Source organism: Lonchura striata, chromosome Z (genome assembly GCF_046129695.1).
Source record: "Lonchura striata isolate bLonStr1 chromosome Z, bLonStr1.mat, whole genome shotgun sequence".
NCBI lineage: Eukaryota > Metazoa > Chordata > Aves > Passeriformes > Estrildidae > Lonchura > Lonchura striata.
The window spans coordinates 41,360,385-41,377,406 of NC_134642.1; the positions used below are offsets into that span (position 1 = coordinate 41,360,385).

The 17,022-nt window shown below is 37.9% G+C and overlaps 1 protein-coding gene across 20 annotated transcripts in view; it reads left to right on the forward strand.

The window, feature by feature from the left end:
* Window positions 1–17,022, forward strand: part of UBAP2 (ubiquitin associated protein 2) — a 252,161-nt gene that overhangs the window by 9,362 nt on the left and 225,777 nt on the right. For 16 of the 20 annotated variants that reach the window (XM_077789948.1, XM_077789944.1, XM_077789945.1 and 13 more), the window contains exons 2-4: window positions 11,956–12,014; window positions 12,456–12,595; window positions 16,508–16,585. In XM_077789948.1, the coding sequence (XP_077646074.1) occupies window positions 11,990–12,014; window positions 12,456–12,595; window positions 16,508–16,585 (243 nt within the window). In that variant the 5' untranslated portion in view covers window positions 11,956–11,989. The remainder of the gene's footprint in view (window positions 1–11,955; window positions 12,015–12,455; window positions 12,596–16,507; window positions 16,586–17,022) is intronic. The other 4 variants (XM_077789956.1, XM_077789954.1, XM_077789955.1 and 1 more) reach the window with 1 other exon arrangement.

Here is a 17,022-nt window from a genome sequence, read left to right on the forward strand (position 1 = left end):
TGCGTATTAGAATATATATGAAAGTCTAACATAGTATTAGATGTGGAAGGCCTTACTCTTGGTGCTCTGTGTGCTAGGAATTTTCTGGGGCTTATTTGTTCTGTATACAAAATTTAAGATTTTAGAATGGTTTTAAGGGAAGTTATGTCTCTGGTTCTTAGAATGAGATAATTCATTTAAACATACTTTTTCCTTCCCTTCTTTTTTTGGCAAAATAAAATCTAAAAGTAGTGCAAAATGTTTTACTTGGAAGTATTTACAACTCTTCAAATGGACTTTCATGCATAAGCGGAAGTAAAAATTCTACTCTTTTAAGTTGCTGTTTTCAGCAGTTGTATGTACTCCATAATGTTTAAATGTAGTGTACTGAGAGTTGTTTTATCCGATTCAATCAGTCTCTTGCATTTGATCCTGTGCAGAAATTCCTGTGATGTAGCTGCAAGCTCACAGCATCTTCCAACAAAGCTCAAAAACTCAGACTTCAAGGTAATGTTCTTTTGAATATCAAAACTAAGGTCATTCTAGTGCCTTTTTCCTTAAAATTTTAGAGCATAGCAACAGGGTCAGTAGGTATGGTTTTTCTAATATTAGACATCAAAAACTGGAGGAACCAAAAGGATAGTACCTACTTAGATGAGGCTTGTATACTTTCAAAAAAAACCAAAATGGAGCCCTGCAGAACAGCAAATTTCAGTGTTCTGAAGGTGAGACAGTCACTGGGTTTTTTGCCATTTACTTTGCTGATTGCAGTTTGGGGTGACTCCTATATTTTGTACTTTTTTCCCTGATCAGAGGAGGTATGTTACATTCTTCCTTTTAAATTTTTATTTTTCGCTTATTCTACTGATTCAGGTTCTTACTAGTGTTCAAAAAGCCATGTTTTGGACAATGTACTCACTGAACTTGAAAAATAGTTGTGTTAAATTGAGAACACATTTAGGCATCATACTGTTCTGCATTTTAAACTTGCCTACTATTTGTTTCTGAATTTATTTACAGTGTCCTCTTGGCTTTTTCAGCAAGTGTGCTTGACAGCCCCCTGCTGTGCTAGAATTTTTAAACAAGGCTCTGTAAATGACCGAAAATTACTACTATGTTTAAAAAGCTGTTACTTAAGTTTGTAATGCAATTTTTAGAACTTGCAATATTTTATCTTGGTTATTCCTTGCTCATCCTGTGCTTGATTTCAGTCTACATACACCTTTCTGGTTTGCTTGGAGAAAAATTACATCTTCTGAAATGGTTTTCAAGATTGTCATTGTCAAACCATTTGTTTAGTGAAGTTTTTATAGGTGTAGTAAGCTCTCTGTAGCTGGTACCTGTAATATTTTAATGGTGTTACTAGAGTTGAACACTACAGTTTTAAGTTGTAAAGATAATTAATCCTACATCTTTTTTGAAAGTTTGGTATCATTTTGGTGCAGATGAGATAGACCTGACCTCATGTGAGTTCCAGACTGATGAAATAACTGAATTTACACATGACACCAAGTTGAGAAGCTGTGGTTGTGAGGAAAATAATATTCAAAATCAGGTGGGAAAGCTTGGAGTAAACCCAAGGTTTCTGATTGAAGCAAGTTAACATGAGGAATAGTATCAGAGGAAACTTATCAAACCTTCTTGTTTAAAGCTAGATAAAACGGGAACAATGGTTGTGACTGTAGAAAGAGCAATCCAGAGATAACAGAGAAATGGAAGTGATCTTTGATGGCTTTGAGTTCTTGATGCTGTTTTAATTTTTTCTTGTTTTTGAGACAGTAAGTTTGTAAAAGGATTTCACTCACTTCTCACAGTGTTTACCTTTGGAATGCTAAACTGAGCCAGATGGCTGATAGTTCTCATTAAGATGTGATGTACAGTGGTTGTGAAGAAAGGAAATAGTTAACACCGCCTTACAAACAATTATTTCTTTTCCTCCTCCTGAAACTTTAAGTTCAGAGACAATGTATATCACTGCAAAACCAAAAAATCAAACACCCCCCCCCCCCCCCAAAAAAAAAAAAAAAAAGCTGTTTTGGTGGATTCTCCTGCTTAAGATTAATCTTGAGAAATATCATAATCTGGGACAAAAAATACAGAAATATGTTCTGGAATATTTTGCTTTATTTAAAAGTGGTTTTCTGCAAGGCTCTTAGCTTTCTTTGGTCTTCTGAGTATATGAACATATCACAAGGAGTGGCTTGTGCTGGTGGTTTTCCCCTTGGTGTCTAGTTAGAGGGTTGGGCTCTGTACAGGTGCAGGAAGGATACTGAGCTGTTTGGTGTTGCCACCAAGACTGAAGCTAAAATCAGAAATCTCCTATAACATTTTATAGATACAGCCTTACTGATTACAGAGTGTATTTCCTTCTACATCGCTTGTGGCTTGTAATTTCAGCATTGCTTTTTTTTTTTTTTGTGAGTGTTGTAATACGATCTGATGAGTGGCATAAATCTGAATTAATCCTGCCCTCCAAAACTTTTCTGTGGCATTCTACTTTGTCCCTCATTGTCAATTCTAGTGTGAATGAAGTAGGTACCTTTTTTTTTTTTTTTTTTTTTTTTTTTTGATGCAGTTGAGTGTGTTTCTGCAAGTGTGAGAATGTCTCTACTCTTACTTGGCTATTTTTAGTCCGCTTACTTGTATCTGTTTCTATTCAAAGAATTCCTTGGGAAGCTGTTCCAGGAGAGTGTAGTTTGGTGATGCTGGGGGAGGTAGGAAAAGTGCCAGCAAGGAGTGTGATCTGTCAGCAAGATGCTCTATGTGTAGTGCTGCTTCCTATGTGACACTTTGTTTCTGAACAAACTGTTCCAAGAGAATTCCCCCTTCTGAGTATTGTCCTGCCAGGTGTTACCTGGTTCTTGGTGTCATTTGGAGTGCCTGGGTTTCTACTTGAATCTTATTACTCGGTTTGTTTTTCTGTGGAAACAGCTACTCATTTTAGAGGCTGATCAGGTATGGCTGTTAATAACTGAAGTTCTTCATTTCTAGCATTCAATAGCTAAAGCCAGCTGTTCCCAGTATTTGTTCTTCCCTGATATTTTTTTTCTTTTTTAATTTTCTGAAGCAGCTTATTCTGGATTAGCATTTTTAGTAAGTTGGTTTAAAAGTTTTCACTTTTTATTTCACAGCCTCTTTTTTTTTTTTTTTTTTTTTTTTGGTGGTTGCATGCATTACTCATCTTTTGAGTACAAGGTAGCTGTTAATTATAATGGTAGTGTGATAAGTCTGGCTGATCCAGTGAAATTTTTTTTTTAACTGTTGTATCTTACGGTTGGTGGTATTGACAAACTGGAAGCCTGATTGGTGTGTGTGCTGACAGCCCAAGCTTTAACTGTTCTGGAAGTGTCCTGCTGATGTTGTAACAAGAAGAGCAGGAAGCAGCAGCTTTGAGAAGAGTCAGTCACACCACTGAAGCTACACAGGGTTGATGACCTTTCTCTACTAACTGTATTTCAATCTTATCTGAGATGCTTTGGCCACTGAAGTATTTTTTTTTGTGTTGTAGTATTGATAGCTTAATGAGAGTGTGGCCTGAGTTCTTAGATCCTTTCATGTATCTTTGAAGAGAACATCTATAACTTGTGTAGTTGGTACTCTGCAGCTCTTTTCTCACCTACGTATATATGTGTGTGCCCTGAGCCCACCCGGGCTTTTTGCTGACCTCAGAGTTCCTCTCAGGCTGGAAAGCTTTGCAAATTATTACAGTCTGAAGAGGCTTTGCCTTGTGATTCTTTTAGTGGAGAGGGCCATTCAAAGAACTTCCAAGTCACCCAGCTCTGTTTTCCTCAATGGGTTTGTCTGGATTTCCTCCTTTCTCCCTCAGAGGGGATACTGTGAGTTTTAATGAGATGGCAGGGTAAGCAAGCCTTGTCAAGGTTTTTAATAGGGAATGTGTGGATGTTTAATTGTGTTATTCCTTTAAAAGTGATATCCATAGATGACTGGCAAAAGCATTGAATATTCAATTATGCATACAAAATAATTAAAAATTGTTATGGGTGAATAAGTTGCTTTGGACTAGTTTGAATCTCTTTTAATGACTGAAGCTGAATGTATACATTCACTTCTCTAGCTGGGGGAAAAGACTGTATTTTAGGTTAACATAAGCTGTGTTAGTGTAGCTTGTTCTGATCTTCTTTGGATAGAAGCACCTCCAAATCTTACGCATACTCTTCACTGTTACTAACTAGTTGGTAAGTTACTAACTAGATGCTAACAGGTATCTAAGAGGTTTAACAGGAGGTGTTCCTCAGTAAATGTGATAGGAGCCTCTTTTCCTGCAAGATAATGATATATTCAAATACATATTTTTCCTCAAAACTCTACTGGGAGTTTTTTTGGGTTTTATTTTGTTTTTAAATGGGAATGATTTCTAATTTTTTTGATTGCATGCAGTGAGCTTAACCAAGATCAAGTCATGCTCTACTGGAACTTAGAAAAACAAAATACATTTCTACCTGTGCTGAAATGGTACCTGTCTGCTAAACAGCAGGTTCCCTTTTTCCTTGTGAACTTGATCCTTGTCCTGCCTGTCAGATTCAGCAGTTGTATAGCCACATAGTTTTCCACTGGATAAGCTTGTTGAACTGACAGATTGTTTTGTTTTAGAGAATTTAGTTTGCTTCTATGTGAGCCTGCTGAACCATCTCACTCTGCAGATGCAGGATCACAGCCTGATTGAAGGAAAGGAGCAATATTTTGTGGTTAAGGAGTGGGGGAGCAGGCATGCCATTTCTGGTGATTGCTCACAGTTGTGCGGTATTAGATGTGAGCTGATACTTGATTTTAATGGAACAAACTGTTTGAGTTCTGCCCAAGCTATGGATTGAACTTCAAGTGAATATAAAGCCAGAACCCAAAGGGGAACTAAAACTCCAGTCATGTTTTTTTTTTGACCTTAAGTGTGCTCAGCTAGCCTTTACTTGTTTGAGAGACTTCAGGAGGGCTGTGTTGGTTCTGGTTGCAGAGGATAATAATTTTCAACCCTAAAAAGCCTGCTAGTTTATTTTTTTTCCCCCCAACTGCAATAAACCTTTTTTTAATTAAATACTAGTTAATGTTTTTTCCAATCCTGCTAGTTAATACAGTGAATAATTCAGTTGGAGTGTTTGTTGCAGGGGAAGACCAGGCTGTAGCATTGCTAGCTGCTGCATGGTTGGAAGTTGTAGACACAATGGTGCCCTTCCACTGGATGCTACTCGGGAAACTTTAGGAGACAAAACACCAAGGACCTTACTATTTCTTTCTTCCTTTGTGATTGTTCTAAACCCAGAGAAACAGGTATGAAGAGATTTGTGACCCTAATGGTTCTTCACCACCTAATGTAGCAGTCATGGAATAAACAGCAAGTGTAGCGTGTATTGACTTGGTTAGTATTTTCTTTTATCTCCTGAGGTTCCTTTCTTCCTGTCACAAGAGGAAGTTGTTATGTTCATGGGTATACAAGCACCACCTCTGAGCCCCTATGTATACTCCCTGACCCGAGATACTGATGGAGTTGACAATTCAGGACAGTGTGCTGAGAATATTACCAGGCCAGTGATGAGAATATTATCTCTTCTACCTTGGCAGCTGTTAGAGAGGTTTCACCTAAGAAAGTCTTTTCTCTGACAGGGCAAGAAGTGAGGGTCTTCAGTCAGAGATGGCAGGAACAAGTATTTTTCCCTTCAGGTCTTAAAATATTTGGACAGGGCAAAACTTTCCTTGAAATAGTTCTTAACAGACAAATATATTGAAAAGTGAACTTGCTGTTGCTTCTTCCTCAAGGTATCCCCATGATGGCTGGTTGTCAAAGAGAATTCCTGTTTCCAATGTATTTCATTTTTGTTTGGATCAGTGAAGCCTTTTTTTTTTTGGTTGGTTTTGGGTTTTTTGGGGTATTTTTTGTTGGGTTTTTAAAATTTTTTTTAGTTGTTGATTTGTTTTTCTTTCATGGCAACAGCCGTGGTCTAATCTCTTTTATGTAGTCCTGATAGTCCAGAGTTCTGATAGTCTGCAGTAGTCCAGAGCATAGAAAACAATGTGCAGTTTGTCTGTGTCTCTCTGTTCCTTGAAATTTCAGTACAGTTAATCATAACTGTTGGTAACAAGTGCATTTTGCAGGTCCTTGTAAACATGGGACTTGTTTGTTGAGGGAGCAGAACTTGATTGCTTGGAGGTACTGACGTCTGAAACATAAGGTCAAGTCCTGTGAATGTTTTAGGACATTCACTGCCTTTGATTGTCCAGAGTCACTCAGGTTTATACGGACAGCAGTGGAACTGGGTAAGTTTTGCTAACCAGTTTTTTGCAAGTCTTAAAGATTGACTTGGCTGTGTGGAAGATAAAGCCCTAGGTGGAAGTCAGTCAGGCTTCTCTGATTTTGGTGGGATTGATTCTTACATTTTTTTTCTAAATACCAGTTGAAGTTGCATTTCCTCCTTCAGAAATTTCTATATGAATAAGGGTACATGTTGCCTTAGAAGCTTCAATATTTTTAAAGAAATGATGAGGATAGGTCTGCAGGATGTCAATTAAATGTAGCTGGCAGATTTTGGTTAAAACTAGAGAATCACCAGTATATACTGAAATGTAAGCACATCTTTTTTTCTTATTATCCCAGTCAGACACACTGGGATAATAGGAAAAAAATAGATACTCCGAGAAGATTAAAAAAATATATTAATTACAATACTTCCATGGTTGAAACATGCTCTACTACTGGAAAATATGCCATGTTCAGTCCCTTGTCCACATCATGTTTTTGGGCTCTGAATATGTGACCAGCTTTTGCCTAACTCCAGTCTTTTGATGAGGAGCACTTGCTCTTCCAAAACCAAGTATTCTTCCTACCAAGTGATGTATTTTATTTCTAAGTACTATTAGTGTATTTCTTTGTCTTACTTTGCGTAGCATATGGTTAGGAGTACTAATCATTAAAATAAAATACTTTTTTTTCTGTTACTGAAGAGAAATTTTTGATTTTTGCAGATGGGAATGTGCTCTTAGCTAATTATAGATTTGCCTAGCAGGATAATAATTTCAAATAACAACTCAGAGGGCTTTCAAAAGGTGGGTAAGAATAGTCACTTGGTTATTGGTTACAGTTTGTTAACCTGACGTTTAGGTATTAGTTTGGGTTTCTGCTGGTACTCAGACTGCCCTCAGCAAATACTCTTTCCTTGATAAAATGTAAGAGCATGCAGGTAGTAAAGTTTCTCTCTCCTTTGGTGTTCTGCGAGTGATGCAGGTCAATATTTTTCCTATTTGCTATAGAAGACTGTAGGATGAGACACGAGTTCTCCCAGGACCCGTAAGTTCAATGTAGTTGCTTGGGGCAATACAGACCCTGAATCATCAGCCTGGCTCCTGAGGAACATTTGACTCTTGCAAACTCTTCCTGTTTCAATCATCAATAAAGATGGTGAGATGCTTTGGACAACAGCACTCAAGGGAAATGCATTTACATTGGTGCTTTGCTGATGTAATTTTTTCCCACTGTTTTTTCTCCTCATGCTCATATAATACTACAGCTGGAGCAGTAAAAAAAAAAATCTGAGCTCACTGTACATGTACAGTAGTTATGCCCTCCCAAGGCAACGTCCTGCAGCCTTTTCCCAACCATGTTGCTGTGAGAAATCTTTGACTGGTAGCTTTATTTTTTGAATATAAAAATGCAATCACATTTTTAATGTGTTCACAGAGGTCTTTTCATGGTTTGTCACAGCTCCTTGTCCAGGAATCAAGAAAGTAACTTACTTGAGACTGCCTCAGGAAAGGAATTGAAACTGCAGAAGTTTTTTCAACTGATGGAAGTGAATATTTAACTTCCAGAGGAGTCTTGAAAGTCACTCACTATTGCCGTGCCTGGTCTTTTCCTGGAAGTTCAGTAATAGATTTCCTGTATCTTAGGGGCTTGCAACCATGTAAAATCAACTTCTATTCTCTGTATTTCTAGTTTTTTTTTGATTTCTCAGTCTAAAACGCTTAGAGTTCTCACTGAAGTAAGATGGAACAACAGATCACAGAAAATATAATAGCTTTAAAACCCTGCTATTTGTGTTGATATGTGTTCAGTTAATCTTTGATTATTCACCTTTCCCTTTTTGCTTCTAAAATCCAAAGCAGAAATGCAACTAAATGTGTTGGATAAGACAAAGGATGAAGACTTTGGAGGTGTGGAATTTGGTAGTTGTAGGAAATTTAAATTATAATATTTTTTATTGCTTTTGTGAGCTTGAATAATCGTTGCCATTCCATGTTATACATTACTGGAGCTGCAGTTGTAGTTTAGGTCCTTGGACTAAAAAATGCTGTACGGACAGAAGACTAAAACAAAAGACTGAGAGTTGGGATGGCTTTCATCCTAGATTCTTCTGTTGCTTTCCATTTTTAATAGAAATTTTAAAATAAAGTAATAACTAATAATAAAGGCATTTTTAAGTTTTAGTTTTGTTTGGGTTTTGGGTTTTGTTTGTTTTTAAATTAGTAAAGACAACCGTGGTCTGTGGGTACATCAGTGGAAAAAGAAAAAAGTTTACAGGAATCTTATGCATCTTCATTGATTGTCATGAGAATACAGGCACTTACACAAGAGTTTTGGAAGCCCTCTTTCTTTAATAATTTCTCCTTTTTATTTTCACTGGTGCTCTGTACTAATGTATAGAAAGTGATTAAATTAGTACTAGTTTCATTTAATATTTTATATGTTTCTTCAAATACAACTGTTTTGGTTGCTTATTAGAATTGCAGTGTCTGCAAGGTCAGGTGTTAATGGGGGATGGGAGACTGCTGATGGGGGACTTTTGTGCTGCACCAGATGCTGACATGGAAACTAAAGCATCTGCTTGCCTGAATATTTTTTTAAATCTTTATTAAACAGATTTCAATTAAGAGTTTTCTTCCTCCCAGTCTCAATATTTCCTTATTTGATCTACAGTTTAAATTAAGTTCATCGGTTTGTGATACCCTGCTCATTACTGTGACAGCAGCCTGCCAAACAGACTTGATGAATACGAGGAGTTGGAGAGAATAAGAAGCTGCTTTGTGAGCAAGAAAATGTTCTTGTTCAGCCCCATCTAATTAATTAATAATATCCTACTTATGCTCAAAACTGTTATCACTGTGATGATTTGGAGGCAGTGGCTCCCTGCTGCCTGTTGCTTCTTACTCTGCAGTAGGTGTGGTTGGGTGTGAAGCCTCAGCCATGTGTCCCTGCTCAATGCAGTGTTTGAGGTGGAGTGCTGTATCCAGCAGCTGTGTCCTCCAGCTGCTGTGTCTGGACACTGCCAAGTAGACAGTGGGAGGCAATTTAAGAGGAAATAAAATAACAGTATTTTGAGAGTTCTCTTTTTATCAGGCTGCCAGTTGTGCTTTTAAGAAGACTAGATTGTGTCTGATGGATTATAGCATATCCTTGTTGGCTTGTTAGGGACTGGCAAACTGAGTGTGGGGTTCTGCACTTGCCTGAGGCAAGTACAAGTCCATACTGCTGCCTGTACCTTTGCTGGGCTGCTTGTTTTAGTTCTAACCTGCCAAATTGTGCTGCTCATGTACCACACAATCAGGAGGATGAAGATCTCCTTTAAAAACCCTGTCAAGGTGTTCAGGTTGTTTGAGCTCTGTTCCTGCAGCAGCCTGATCTTTCTGTGCTGTCGTCTCCCAGAAGTATTTCAGCCATTTGTGGGCCTGCCTTTTTTCTTAAAGTATCCTTTCATCCTGAAGAGCAAATATGGCTTAAACAATGGTGGGACAGACAAATGCTAGGAAAAAGAGACAATCTGCTTGAGGAACCATAGATTGCCTGTCTGTCAAATGGTAGGGTGCAGTTCAGCATGTACTTTGCAAACACACAGAAAAGTTTTTAATATAAGTGTCCTGCTGTCTTGTCTAAAATATGAATCCCCATATTTTCAGTGGCTTCGGTGGTGTTGTGTGAATCACACTGACAGATATATCAAAATTCCTAGGTACCATAATAAATACATGTTAATTTAGAAATTATGAACAAATTGAGACCAAATGGAATTACATTTTCTCAACAAATCTTAAGAAGCAATGGGCTGATTCTAGACAACCATATATGAAACTATAAGATTGTCTTTCAGAGAAGTTAGTGCTCTCTTGTGTGCTCTATTCAGGGTTTTTTGCATTGCTCATTGTGCTAGTTTGAATTGTGGTAAGCAGTCTAATCCTTGGAAAAAGAAACACTAAAAACATCCCAACCAAACAAAAAGCTAACTCAAAGGTCATTATTAGTCTGTATAAATAGAAGTTTTTGGATGTTGCCAGTCCAGTCAGCAAAGCTTATAAACAAACAGCTTAAAAAAAAAAAAAAGAACAGACGAAGTAATACTACTGTGGACTCAACTGAAAGTGTCCATACATCTTAATGGTGAATGGCCATGAGCAGATACTCAGTAAAAAATGTTGAATTTTCTGCTGAGAGCATCTCCATATATACTTTATATTTTGCTTCATTCCACAGAACATGGTGTCAGTAGCTTAGGTAACTTTTTGTTTTGTCTGTATCTCACCTTTTTGTTGACAAAATGCTCTGAAGGTCTGTGTGTTTTGGGTCTTAGAACACAATGCACTTAGACTACTTTAAGGGACTGTGAGATTGGCTTTGTTCAGTGCATTCAAAAAGTTGTAGAAACACAGTTTTCAACTTTAGCTTATAACTGCAGTCAGTTCCTGATCAAGTATATTTCTTATGGGAATATACTTTCCTCACAGACATTAAAGACTATTGAATACTTTAGCTAGTACATAAATAAATTCAATATCAGTGTTCAATTTTTGACCAAAAAGAATGTATTTCTAAAGTAAAGAAGAAATATAGGCGATAATGTAGTTATTTGTCCTTTTGATTGTAGGTGAGCTTGTGGAGCATCATGAATTGGTATTTAAACTGAAACATCTCATTGCAGCTTTAATTGTTGCATGTGCATTACTTGTGACTGGCAGTGATTCAGTTGTAGAACAGGTCCCACTCCATGGGATTGCAGTATGCTCATCTTCCTGAAGAAAGAGGAGACTGAGAGGAGACCTCATAGCAGTCTACAACTTCCTTGTAGTGGGAAGTTGTAATGGGAGGAGAAGGGAGGAGAGGCAGGCACTGATCTCATTTCTGTGGTAACCAGTGACAGGATCTGAGAGAGTAGCCTGGAGTTGTGTCATGGGTGCTTTTCTTTGGGTATTATAAAAGAGTTCTTCACCCAGAGGGTGGCTGGGCACAGGAACTATCCAGGGAAGTGGTCACAGCACCAAGCCTGACAGAGCACAAGAAGTGTTTGGATAATAGTCTTGAACACATGGTGTGACTTTTGGGAATGGTCCCGTGCTGGGCTAGGAAGTGTACTAGATGATCCTGATGAATCCCTTCTAGTTGAGCTTATTATGTGATTCTGTGGTTATTGTGCACTGAGCTCAGTGCTAAGCAGCTGTTACCCTGGCAAATTTTGTGCTGAGGCTTGCTCATATAATGGAACTGTAGTAGAAGCACTTTGCTGTTCATTTGCACATCTCCTGCCCAGGCACACGTCTTGTAAATTGTCCTCACTTCCAAAAATCTGCAGTTTTACCTTCTAGCCTTATCGGGACAGAAACGAGGCAGTTAAACATGAACATTCTGACCATTGGAAAGATCTGTTATCAGTTGCCCTAGCAGCTATAAGCCATGCTCATTGATTAGTCCTGTGCTAAATGCTGTACAAACAGGGGGAATAATAAGGTCTTGTTTCAAAGTAATTTTAATATTAGAGAACAAATAAGAATGCAGCTGAGAGCCACAGATGGGGTAACAATGATGTGTGTGGGGGGGATTTGGGGTTTCTTTGGGGATTCTCTGTTGCTGTACAGTCAGGGTATGTTTAAAGCAGGGTGATAGTTTTATAAATTGTTTCTGTAAATATGAGGGAGAATAAAACAAAAGTACTGGCTATAGAGGCTGGATTTAAACCTAATTGTCATAATTTCTTTTATAAATTAAAGGTGAGAAGTCAAGTTGGATTTGGCTGTGACCTTCATGAATGTGCAGGAAAAGCAGTTTGGTTAGTAGGGAAAAGAGGAACTATCTAGTTCATGAATACAGTTTTTTTGTAGTGTTCTGAGTGGTGAGCAAAGTTAAATTCCAGGCATCAGAACTAGACAGGAGGTATTATAAGAAGTATAAGTGATACAGCTGGAGCTAAAACTTAATCAGAGTAGCCAGCAGAAAAGGCTGTATGTTAAATAACTAAAAAAAGCTGTGATATCTAGAAGTACAAATTGACACAGATCCCAGTCAGCTAATAAAAAGGCTTTCTCTCTACTTCATTTCCCCCTTTAGTGTTAAAAACTTCAGTAAATCCAAAAATAGTGTATTAAAGCTGCTTTCTCATGAGTCTGTACAGAATCAGTAGTAAAGGTAGGAGTTCAAACTACTGCACTTATGTTATTTGGTTATTGAATCAGTATCCACCTTAACTCATGCTCTTTTTTTTTTCTTTCAGATTTTGTATTTTGTACATACATTGTTTTGTATATACTGTATATGATGACTTCAGTGGGCAGTGAACATACCCGGGGCACTCGGGACAAAATGCAAATTTCAGCCACACAGCCAACACAACCACAGAAACAAGTAGTGCAGGTATGTGCTACTGTATCAACTTGTTTGACTTGAAAGTGAGAATATAATGAAACAAATTTATTCCCTGAGTCAATAGAAGTTGAAAGAAGATGGGGTGAAAATACATTATTTATTTTGGAAGATTATGCTTGATTACTTGCTTTAGTTATTCAGTACTGCAGGACAGTCTTAAGTTATTCCTGTGTTCTCTCTAAATCAGTTTTGTGTTCTTCAGTAATGTCTCCTGTCAGTGAGGAATTAGATGCCTGTGTCAGGATTTCTGTCCTGTGACCTCACAGTCCTCAGATTTGAGCTCTTCTATCTGCCAGCCTCCTGATGCTAGAAGATTTCTGGTCAAGAGAGAAATTTGAATGGATGGGAGAAGCTTCATTAGATGCATGTTGTGTTCTACAGCATGACTCAGTGTCTCTTCATGTCACAAAATCCTTAACTTCTTGTGCAGTGGCCCCACCAGGTGAAATGGTCATCCCCTAGCAGACTAAAATTTTCAGTATCTGTTGGATGGAAATAAGTTTCACCCTACTGCCACTGATTCTTGGCAGTAGTAGTTGCATGCTTGTCTGGGTTACAAAGAATGCAGAATGTTTCTGCTTCTGGCAACTCAGTATTATCGTGACAGATTCAGTATTATCGTGACAGATACATTTCAGAATTTGTCTGGATTCAAAAACTATCTCAGTTCTTTGCTGGCAGAGTGTGTGTATCTGTATAGAGGTGCTCTACAGAGAAATACTCCCTTCTATTGTTTTTTAGATTAGTCTTCAGTATGGAGACCCTGTTGGTCTGTTTTGCACAGTATTGATCATGTGACCTTAAACCCTTGTCATCTTCTTGAGTTGCAGCATTTGGCATAGTGGTGTGATTCATGCTAATGCTTGGATTTGGAAAGTGACTTTCAACAAATGAGTTTAATTTAGTTTTATTTTAAAACAAGACTGCAGGAATATAGTGAGCAGCCTGGCAAAAGTGATGGCTTCCTCTTTTCCAACATCTTGCAAGACAGCACTGGAGTGGTTTGCCTGGGTTCTCTGGCACAAAGCAGATATAGGCAAATGGGAGGAAGTCCAGTGAAAAGCTGAAAAGATGGTTGTTAGACTGAAACAGAGGAGAAATGAGGGATGGCTCAGGGGTCTGGGTTTATTCAGCCCTAATAAGACAAAGCAAGTGTGTTCTGTTCAGGTACCTCATGAAAGGGTATAGGAAAGGTAGAAACTAACTCTCCTCAGGGAACAAGTGGCACAAGCTGGAGCACTGGTAATTCCTGCTTTTAAAAGGAAAAACAAAAATTACAAATTACTGTGAGTATGGTCATGGTGTGTCTCTGGAGGACCTTACCAAACTATGGGATTCACTGATTTTAGGCATTAAGACTTTTTTCTGCATTTTGTCCATTTATCCTGCCTTTTACATAATACATACTGGTTTGATCACTTAAGTGGAAAAAATGGTTATTTCATACATAGCAGGTATGTTTTAATGCTCCATATATTTTATTGTTGAGCTATCAGGTGGACCTTTCTGCTTACTCAGTCTTTGCAGATCAGCAGAAGTCTCTGGATTTACCTGTTTAATCACCAATTATTCATTTTTCTGAATATAGAGTAGTGTTTTCCCAAATGGATATTCCACTATCATAATATCACATTGGTCATCTTTTAAATTATTTAACAAATTACATTGTGTTTCTATTTTATTGCTTCTGGATAATAAATGTGCCATTTTATTGTAAGATGTATGTCTATTACTGTCACTTAATATTGTATTTTGCACACTTCTGTTTTCTGATAGTTTGAAGTTTTTACTTTAAAATTTCTTCCACTCTTATACTGGAAAAGTACTGTGTCTTGTAAGGTTGAGTAAAGTTCTGGTTGTTTTAAAATACTACTGCTTTCTTAGTCACAATTAAGACTTAATTATACTCTTGGTTAGGATACTACAGCATCTGTTCTAATAATGGTACCTTAAAAATAAAGAACCATTACTTGCTGGAGGAAAAGCCAGAATTTTTTGTGACACTGGTCTGATGTTTTTGTAGTCATCTTGTGGATTTTATTGTTGGCTTGTTTTCTTCCGAGTTTTCAATTCCATCTGGGTGTAATCCACTGTCATAAATATGAGTGGTATTGCACCTACAAGTTTCTAAGCTCTCTGCTTACACTGGAAAACTGAAGAAGCTGCCACACATTTGTTATTCTTTAAAATTGGTATGTTTTTGTCTCCTAACATGAACTTGAATAAAACATTTGTTTGTGAAAAAAATAAATCTTAGTGGATTCCTGATTTTTGATAAAATACGCCATAATATCTCTACAGAAGTTATATTGTGTGAATGTTTTTGCTCTGGTGTCTCAAAGAAAATGTCTTCATTTGCTTAAAAGTCACAGTGTGCCTGTGGAGGCTGTAATCAGTGAGAAAATGGATCAACAAGACTTAAATTCCTGAAGCCAGCAGACATTTTGGTTCTGCTGTCTGCTGAACTCTCAGCAATCACCAATAGAAACCTCCTTTGCTCAGAGCACCACCCTGACAGGGTGACTTCTGTGAAAGGTGGAACTGAGGTGTTCCAGAGCAGGCCCTCCCCGTTACCCAATGGAGTGACATACGAGGCTGTCAGCATGACAGGCTGAAAAAGAGGAGTAATGCAGAGTGTGTAACTGTTACAATGGCTAATTCTCTTGGAGCATTGTCTCCGAGCACAGATGTCACTTCCCTCAAGGAACTGTGACAGCTGCAGTAACTTTTCAGCAAATGAGCAGCTGGTGGTGTTTGTTGGAGTAATTTTTAGACTCTCCTCAGCATTTATGATTGGTGACCTCCTCTAAAGCTTGCATTTGTGGTAAACTCCAAACAGTCTGATCCTGATTAAATCAGACCTTATGAGGCACAGAATTTTATGTGTGTATCCTGTGAAGTGGGATGGCAAAAGGTGAGATTCGGTCAGCTGCCCAGAGTGAATAATTTCTGTCCAAAATTCCAGTAGATGAACTGATCCCACTCTATGAAGAAGAACCTCTGCAGCCTCAGCAGCTGTATAGTGGATCTTAGCTCTCTTCAGTATCAGCTTTCTCTTCTTTTCTAGTAGAAGTCAAGTGAGGTCCAGTATCTTGTGCACACTGTTCTTTGGTATTTTTCTTGGGAGTGCACTTCATAAGCTGCAGATGCCACACTATGAAGTGACGTGTGTGATGTGGCCTCTGTGTTAGAGTTGGTTTTCTCTCAGGGGCAGCCATAGTGTGTTTGGATTTTTTGTACTTCACTGCATCTCTTTCAGTCTCTTGCTTTTGCAAGTTGCCAGTGTGCATTTTTGTCCAGAAACGTTGCAGAAGCACCAGATACTTCATCAATAGCAAGTTGCTTTACCAGTTTTCAGAGACCACTATTTTCTTGTAAAAAAACAGTGCAGCTGTTCATGGACGAAGTATTGAGACATAACTCAAGACTTTTTAAGTGCTCAATAAAACTACAGAGTCAACTTGTTGGTGGGAGAGCTGTGGAAGGGGATGGGAGCAGGGATCACCAGAGATGTGGTTAATTTAGAGATACTATTGCCAGTTTGTTACAATAAAACTCTTAACACTGGATTAATAGTTCTAAATAAAAGCCAAAGCATTAATGCTAAAATGTAGTCTTCCCTGGTCCTTTGGTGTTATTATGTGGTGGCCTTGTCAGTGCAGTGATCTTTAACTATGTTTCAAATAGATTAGAATGTATTGAATTTCTTCTAATGCAAATAACATTTGCAACTATAAATGGGAATAGTCTAGATATTGATCCCTCCCCCACAGCATCTCTCTGCTTGTTGTGTATGTTCTTTTTTGGGAACCGGTAGGAAAAAAGCAGGGATACTGCGATACCCTCCTAAAAAGATATAGTTACCTTTTGTGTACTTTATTGGATATTATCTTTTTTCAGGCAACAGCAGAACAGATTCGCCTTGCTCAGATGATCTACGATAAGAATGATGCAGATTTTGAAGATAAAGTGAAACAAGTATGTTTCTTATGGTACAAGTTTTTTGGTCCCACAGTAAAGTGTTCTAGAGCTATCTTACATTTTGGAAGTAGAGCGTCTATTTCTGAGTTAGATGAAAATTTTTCAGAAGGATATAAGTCTAACTAGGAAAAGGTGCGCTTATTACATGGTAAAATTTTTACAAGAAATTTTGTGGTAATACAGCTCTGATGGTGTAGTTTTCAATGTATTTTCCTTTGTAGACAAACCCTTAAGCCAAAACTCGTTTGTGCTGGTGTCTCTTCTTCAGTGCATCTCTCTAGTATGATCCTGATGATTAATGATTGTCAGAATAAAGAATGCGTTCAGCTTGTCCACAAGTACAAGCACATGAGAAAAATGTTGTCGGTGTAAGCTGAGCTTGTTAATATCTTTAAAGTTTTTCAGGAAAAGTAAAAGTCTAATGATAGCTTAAA